At 49.5% G+C, this 8,756-nt stretch overlaps 1 protein-coding gene across 1 annotated transcript in view; it reads right to left on the bottom strand.

Moving 5' to 3' along the window:
- Positions 1-5,308: 5,308 nt before the first annotated feature.
- CACNA1B (calcium voltage-gated channel subunit alpha1 B) overlaps positions 5,309-8,756 on the bottom strand; it is a 190,709-nt gene continuing 187,261 nt past the window's right edge. Inside the window, 1 exon segment of the mRNA XM_053908620.1 lies at positions 5,309-8,612. Coding sequence (XP_053764595.1) covers positions 8,082-8,612 — 531 coding nt within the window. The 3' untranslated portion in view covers positions 5,309-8,081.

Raw genomic sequence — 8,756 nt, 5'->3', positions numbered from 1 at the left:
AGGAAGACGGACGCGCGGCCCCGCGGCCCCGGAGCCCGGAGCGGGAAGACCCGAGGGCCGCGCGCACAGCCCTGCGGGGGATAGAGTGTCACCGTGCACGATGCCGCGCCGGGCCCTTCCCCGCCGGGTCCCCTGAACACCGCCCACCTCAGCGTCCCCGCTCCGAAAGCTCCTCCTCCCCCCGGCCTGGCTTTCTCCTCACCTGCTCCTTCCGCGGCGGGTCCTGAGGAGACCGGGTTCTTGTCAACCAGGACGCGGACCCACGTCCGCCAGAATCCCCCGCAGCGGGTCCTGAGGAAGAGGAGCTCCTGTCAGGCAGGAGGCGGGCTGAACGCGCTTGCGCGCGCCGGCGTCAGGAAGTGGGGCTCGGGCGCCCCCTGCAGGCGGTGGCAATAGTGCAGGTGCCCTCAGTTCTGTGGAGGCACCGACCCCTCCCCTGGGCCCGCTGAATCCGTCCCGTTTTGGAAGTTCTAACTGAAATGGAGCCCAGTATCCCCCAACGTCCCCAGAAATAGAAACAATTAATTGGAAACCATATGGAATTAAATGAAATGCAGACATATACTTTACAACTTACACCAAAATACATTCAAAATTGTAGATAAATTTAAAATGCAAAACTATCTGGGCGCCTGGGTGGCTCAGCCGGTTAAGCGTCCAACTTTGGCTCAGGTCATGATCTCCCGGTTGGTGGGTTGGAGCCCCACACTGGGCTCTATGCTGACAGCTCAGAGCCTGGAGTCCGCTTCGGATATTTGTCTCTCTCTCTCTCTGCCCCCTCCCCTGCTTGTGCGCCCTCTCTCTCTCAAGTAAACATTTTAAAATTTTTTAACAAAATGAAATTAAAAACTATCAAAATAACAAAAAGAAGACATGAAAATCTCCATGACCTTGGGTTCAGTGAGGAGTGTTAACACACAACACCAAAAGCCATTACACAAAAGAAAAAATTGGTAACATGAACTTCCTAAAATTAAAACTTCTACTTTGTGAAAAACCTTGCTCAGAAACTCACGACCTCGGCTCAGATCATGATGTTGCGAACTGTGAGTTCAAGCCCTGCATCCAGGCTCTGTCTCAGGTCAATTTCATTTTTTTGTCCGGTTGGAAGAACCTTGGAAGGACCAAGGATATTTTCTTCCTCCCCTTCAGGGAGATACAGACTGTGACAAATAATCTAACCATATTAGGATGTATTGGTGGGGGGCGGATCTCACTGTAAATTGTGTGGCAAAAGGTGCTGACCTAAGTAACTTTGGAAGTGAATGGAATCTATGAACAAAAGGAAAAATGTACTGTACATAAATAGTGGACTCTATTTCATAAAGTTATTTCCCATCAGGGTGGTAGCCAACAGTTCTGAAAACTCTACAGCTGTGATCTGGAACAGAGCAATGAATTACTTAAATGGCAGGTGGTGGGAGTCAGGTTTCTCACTACTGGAGTGGGAAGTTACAGACCAGCAAAGGGAGAAGATCACAATGTCTGTGTGATGGTGGACCAGGTTGGAGACATCAGTGTAAACTCATCTTTAGCTTAATATAGATACAGACATTTCCACATAGAAAACTTTACAATTAGGTGTGTATACATAGTTTGGAATACGTACATATATTTCCTTGAATTGTCCAATGAACACATTTAGCTCCCACATTTTTAATACCATTCTCTAATGAAAGGAACCAGGGCTCCTTGAAGACATTGCTGGCACCGAGACTGAGACAGTAAATATAGGATCCAGGATAATATTGAATATCAGAAAGTAAGGAATTACCAAGAAAACCCACACAAAGATGGAAATATGTCAAAGGAAAACAGGAGGAGCCAGTAGAAAGTGCTCTCAGTGGCCAAGCAGGAATGAATCAGCAGCCAAACACCGTAGTGCTGGAATATGACTACCGGGTGTCCACACTGGAAAGAAAGAAAGAAAGAAAGAAAGAAAGAAAGAAAGAAAGAAAGAAAGAAAGAAAGAAAGAAAGAAAAAGTTAGAAAACCATGGGCCCAAAAGTGTAGTCACTATGTTCAGAGACTCAGCAAACCAAGACTTACTACCTAATCTAACTGCAGTTTCATACACACACGCCCCAGGTAACCTTCAACCAGTCAACCTGGAAAATGTACTGAATGGCCCCCTCAGGCCCCCTTGGAATGGTGGCCTTGCCGAAAACAATGCATCCTTTGCTGATGATTTTCTTTTTTTCAATTCTTTCTCTGCCTTTAAAAACATTTCCTTCCCTGTAACTCAAAGGAGCTCCTTTCTATTTGCTAGATGGGATGCTGCCTGCTTCATTAATTGTTCAGTGAAGCCAATGGGATCCTTTAAATTACTTGGCTGCATTTTTATTAACAGATTGCATATGTGTTTTGTTGTTTTGTTTGTTTTTTTTTTTTTACAAATGTGTTGAATAGACCTTTCCTATCAAATTCCACATAACAGATTTAGACAGCCATCCATCAAGGAGGTGGAGCTAACTCCCTTCTCCTACAGTATGGGCTCTGCATAGTATATTCCTGCCATTCTGTAGAAAAATAGAAGAGTAGAAATTAAAGGTCAAATAAGAGAAACCTATTGCATCAGAGCAGAAACCTAGAGGAGATGAGTGGTTTCCTGCTAAAAATACACATTAACAAGACGGACCCTAAAATATGGAAAATACAAACAGAGCAATTAGTCATCCAGGGGCCTCTTTCTCCTGTTCTCCTCTCACTGTTCTGGGGTTTTCCTCTCCCAGGACGGAGAAGGAACAGGGACAGAGCTGTTCTGGAGCTCTCCTGAGACCTGACTCCACCCACTCTCTTCATCTCCCCCAGCCATGGCCCACCCAGTGAAGAAGTGTGCACAGGGAATCTCAGGGATCGTTGGTTGTGATGTGTCAGCTAGCACATTTTTGGGTGGCAAGGAACTGGACACACTTACTGAAGTCAAATGAATTAATATTTTTTAATCATAGAAATAAATCAATACTTGCAAGTGGCAAATTAAGAGTGTTTGAATCTGGCAGGCCCAGGGGCTCACACTCTCACAATGTTACCTGGACCCTCTCCAACCCTCCATCCTGCTACGTGCCTTATGCGTGGTCTGCCTCACTGCATCTGGGGCCTCCAGCAACTCCAAGCTGACACCCACTCACTGTCCATTCTCTTAGGAAGGGTTTCTCTTTCTCTTGGGTTCCACAAAAAGTCATGGCTTTAAGTGTCTTTGGCCTGGCTTGGGTCACATTCTCATCCTTGAATCCATCAGAGCACCCGGAGGATGGAGCATGGGGTTGGCTAGACTTGGACCATATGCCCATCTTCAAGGTGGGTGGAATGTGGGGGCTGCCCTCTGGAACTGTTTGGATGGGAGGCAGGTGAGACATAGTTCCGAAAGGAAAGATAAGTGCTGGACTTGGGCATGACAACGGATGCTGGGTTGGGAAGGTACCAGATTCCGCATCACCAATGGCTGACAACGCAGCTGTGGAATCCGAAGTCCAGGGATGGAAGGGGTTCTCTTGGGGTCAGGGACTGCAGCCGCCCATCTAGTGCTCTTGTTGGACTCCCACGAAGGCAAAACACTCTTCCACTTTCTGGAAAAATGTTTAGCACTGTTTGTACTAAACTCAAGGTTCCTGCCTTGGGCATCAGGTGCTCAAATCTCAGAAACTGGAAGGCACACAGACTTCACTCATGTCCCTGGGAGGAGGAAGCCCAGGATTCAAACCTGCCCCCCCTCGACCACATCAATCACCCGCTCCCAAAGAACAAACTGGCCTGTTTTCCAGTCTTATCTCCTTCCTTTATAAAGAGCAGAGATCAGGAGCGCCTGGGTGGCTCAGGTGGTTGAGCGTCCAACTCTTGATTTTGGCTCAGATCATGATCCCAGGGCCATGGGATCAAGCCCCACATTGGGCTCTGTGCTGAGCGTGGAGCCTGCTTAAGATTCTCTCTCTTTATCTCTCTCTCTCCCTCTGCCCCCTGTCATACATGTTCTCTCACTCTCCAAAATTTTTTTTTAAATTTTAATAATAAAAACAAAAGAAAACAAAGAGCAGGGATCAAATGTGAGGATGGTAAGGAAATTATTTCTCAGTGAAGCAGTGGGAGGTTCAAGGATTATTCTACACCATAAATCCACACTTGGCAGGCTTTCTGGAGGCTACGGTCCATGGGTCATGCACATGGTTCTCTGAGACCACACAGCCTCAGTGAGAAACTGCCCACTGGAGACACAGTTGCTCCCATGCCCTTGATTCTTAACAAGTACGCATGTCAAATCGGGAGGCCAAAGAACTGCAGGGCCAGTATGCTGTATGCCTGCTGTGGCCAGGGCCACATTCACATTTGGAGGGTCATTGCTTCCCTTGGCAAGCTAAGAGACTGAGAGAGAGGAGGCACTTGTCTCAACCACACAGACATTGGGAACAGAAACATCCCTCAGGGCTGCCTATACTGCCCACGGACCTATTATACTGCATAGCAGCACAGCTAAGTAATTGGCCATGGGGGGTGTCAAGACCCTGCCTGGCCTGAGCTGGAGGACCACAGATGCCTGCCTGGATGGTCAGAGGCCAAGGTCTGTCCTGCCTGCTATTCACTGCTGATCACTCGGATAGGATGAAGGGTCCAGCCGGCGTGGGTAGGGCCACACAGGCCTTCAAGAAGGCGCACGTGGCGGGTGGTAGGCCACTGCAGCCAGTTCTGTATCAAGCCACACATGTCTACTGAGTGCCCTGTGGGCCGCAGCTGTGCTAGAACCTGGGGCACCCCAGGCAGAGTGGGGCCAGCAGCACCCTTCCCAGGTGGGAGGGTGGAAGAACCCTGTATGACCTCTGAGGCCCTCCATAACCCTTGGCTGGGGTGGAGTTGGGTCTGAAACAGCAACCAGGTGGACATTTTGCTTTTCTTCTGTTAGAGCCTAGGACTGAGGGGCAGAAAACCAATGCTCCAGCTCAACCTCTGATGCATGTGTGACCCTGGATGAGGCCTGTCTATCCTGCAGAGGCCCACAGAGATGGAGGAGGGGAAAGAGCCAGTTATGCTTAACCCTAACCTAAACCCTGCCCCTGATCCAGACCCTGACCCCCATCTCAAGCCTGGCCTTGACCCCAACCCATGACCCTAACCCTAACCCCACCCAGATTCTCAGGCTGATCCACACTTGCATTGTGAACAGAACCAAACAAGTTTTAGGGGATTCTCATTTTCTCCTGAGACCTCCTCAACTGTGCAATCCTGCCCACATGCCCATGGAGGTGGCCTTGCCTCTCGTGGACTCACTGATTGTTGATTCCCACAGCCCTTACATACATCACCCAGCAGAATGGGGTTTATTTTTGATTTTTTGCTAAGTTTTATTTTAATCCAAGGACTTTGATTCATACAAAATGTCATTGTAGAAACAATAGCAGAATCCAAAGTCTGGGTGATCAATATTACTCAGGCAGCAAACTCATCAATCACAGGATTGGTTTAAAGCAGGCCCCAGTTGTGTTGCATGGTTGGGACTTCTTTTTGGGTATTTTTTTAACACTGTTCTTAAATATAAAGTTTTGCAACAAACCTTTGATTTATATCAAATATAATTAAAAATTAACAAATGAATACATTGTATCAAAAAGTACGAAGATATACATTTTCATGCACATACTTGTATATATGTATATATGTATATATTTTACATGCACACATAACTTATTCAAACTACAGCCACTGCTTGACTGGTCCAGATGCAGACAACTGGTTAATGCATTTCAAATTTGGCAACTCACTATGAGATCTCAGTGGAAACACAGGATAGCTGAAAAGAGACGATACAGAAACAAAACCCAAATTCAGGAAAACAAGACACAGTATCTCCTCCCCCACTCCCTGTAGTTTTCACCAATTCCAGTGTCTAGAAGAATCCAGACAAAGTGGTGAGGCTGTGTGGGGCTAGACCAGTGATTCTCCACCCAACATGGCCAGGAAAGTAGCTGTGGTTCTGCACAGAATGGATACATTCAAAATAACATGGGCCAGAGATGAAACATCAGTATCAAAATACAGGTCCTTCTGCTTTGCAACAGGAGCACAGCGATCTCATGCACAGTCTGAGATTCCATTCCAGTTTATTATTTCCTATTGCAGTAAAATACTCTGTAATCTTAAAGTTTCAGAGTGTTGTGCCTTCCAGTAAGGAAATTCTATAAAATGGTTTGGTCACAATCATGCTGAAACCCTAGAACAGGTGGCGGTCTTATGTGATTTATTTCTATTAAATGTGTGTCTTTTGTTGCATAGCCCTATGGGTTAACGACATCCACTCACTAGGACACACCTCCACACACAGACACACACACACACATCACAGGCCAAGTTTCTTCAAGGTGAGTCATGGGGTAAAAGCCAATGGGAACACTCAAATGATCCAGCAAAGAGATCATCTGACATTTCCAAACAGGGAGGATGCACCAGAATCACATCATCTAAATGTTCCCTTTGTTCACAAAACAAAAGGTGTCCCAGTGTTTTATGCACAGCCTCCTAACTATGGTCTTTCCCTTTTGAGAATGGCCATGAGGTTGGATTTCTCTTTTGTTTCCCGCTTTCCCATGTCTCGTGCCACACACAGTGCTGGGCTTCAGAAACTCCCATCTGAGCCGCAGTAGCCAAGGTTCTCCTTCACCAATCGCTTCCTCCGAGTTTGGGCCTCACTTCAGTCAGGACATCCCAAGTGCCCGCATCTGCTCAAACACAGGCCCTCACTCCTGCCCCGACAGCTCCAACTCCACTGCTCCCACCTCTCCCTCTTCCCACCACCTCTCCCTCCCTCTGGCCTTATCTGAAAAGAAACTTTCACGACAACAGACATCATGCCCCCTTTGGCAGGCATCCCATCCCTGAGATTCAGATGTAGAACAGACTGAAAACCCCCCATACAAGGACACGCTCTACCCTGCTCTGTGGCTTCCCAGGAAACTCTCATGCTGGTGGGAGGAAAACGGGGAAATGGTCACTTCATTTCCACCTACAACCTCCTCCTGGATGTTATGAGTGTTCTCCATTGACAGCAGCTTTCTACTTGGTTGATATTTGGAACTGTTTCCACAAAACCCACCACACAGGCCTCACGTCACCGCCCCCAGGAGCCTGGCACGAGAGGGCTCGGAAGTCAGGCACTTGGTCGAGAGCAGCAGGAGCCAGGGGTCACTGGGGGACCACCCGGGCTGGAAACAAGAGCATTGCCTCGCACAAGACACACACACACACACACACACACACACACACACACACACACTGAAGAGCTGAGAGCTTCCTACAGGTTGGATTTTTTTCTTTAAGTTATATTACTATTTCCTTCCCCATTTTTCTGGTTTTCTTTTTTTTCTAGGTCAAGTATATGGAACTGACAAAAGAGGGAAGGGTGTCATGATTAAAAACCAAAACCAACAGCAAGAATGGTTTCCAGATTTGGTCCCTGTCAGGGATGACAGCATCTGGGAGAGGACAGAGAGTGTGTGAGTGTACTTCTAGTGTCCATTTGCTGTCCCAGGTACAAAGGGCAATGCCACACATGTGTGTGTTTGTGGGCGCGGACAAGACTTGCATGGAGCCAAAAGCAGACTCCCAAGGCTGCTGCTGTTGACTGTCAACTGTGTTGTCTTGCCAGGCTCTTAAGCACGCTGGGCTCCTCTGTACCACACACTTGAATAAAGGATGGTCTCCACAAGATTCAGACCTCCTAAAAATGGCTCTAGGCACACACCCCAGATGCTGGGATCCATCACACAGGATTCAGACTGGCAGGGTCCTACTCAGCACATGCAGCCACTTCCCGTGTAGGGTCTGTGGTATGAGACCCAGGCAGGCAGCATACAAGGGGATAGAGAGAGCCACGTCCCTCTCCAAAAGGGCTTTAGGAATTGGTCCAGCGTCAAAGAGGAGGGGGGGAGCAGCGGGGCCTCCCCCCAGCTGGCCCCAAAGGCGAGGCCCCTCCTCCCAGGAGCTGATGCCCCCGCATTGGTGCCCCTGAGCGTCCCTGGGAGCCCAGCGTGGATGATAAAACTCATCGACTGGAACGCGCCCGCTGAGCAGGTGTGTGGTGGAGGCGGTGCAGCGAGCTAGCACCAGTGGTCTTGGTCGGGGTGGTGGTAGCTGTGCCGAACCCGGCCGCCCGAGCTGAGTCCCAGAGTGCAGTGGTAGCCATTGGGCACGCGACGGAGGGGGTGGGACTGGGAGGTCAGAGAGGACACATAGGAAGTCCGGGAGGAGCGCCCCGAGTTGGTGGCCACAGCCTCCTCGAAGGTGAGCGTGTCCTCAGGCTGGGCGCGGACAGTGTCCTCACTGTCCAGACGCTGCCCCAGGTAAGGGTCGGAGCCGATCCGAGAGCCAGCAGCCAGAGGCTGGCTGAGGGGGTCTCTCTGGAGCAGGGCGTTGTGTTCAGAAAGGCCACGGCTAAGCCGGCCAGGGGAGAAGGTGGGGAGGCTGGTCTGCGCCCCAGCGAAGTGGACAGGGGAAGAGTTGGCCGTCTTGTAGGTGACACTGGGACGGGGGGTCAGCGGAGTCTGGGGGAGCTGCCTCCGCCCACCACGGCCAGGGGTGCTAGCACCGGATGTTGACAACAAGGGACTCCCATTCACTGAACCACCACCCTACAAGAAAACAGAATAGAGCAAATAAAAATCAAAGGACCAGACCAAATGGACAGAGGCCAGTGCAAGTGAGAACCACGAAGGTGGTGGTGAGAGGCCTGGAGAGGGGCAGGCGCCCTGGGAGGGGGACGGGTAGGGCATGCG

This window comes from Panthera pardus, unplaced genomic scaffold (genome assembly GCF_024362965.1).
Source record: "Panthera pardus isolate Hobbes unplaced genomic scaffold, ASM2436296v1 HiC_scaffold_20, whole genome shotgun sequence".
Taxonomy (NCBI): domain Eukaryota; kingdom Metazoa; phylum Chordata; class Mammalia; order Carnivora; family Felidae; genus Panthera; species Panthera pardus.
This window is presented reverse-complemented; position numbering and strand designations above follow the sequence as displayed.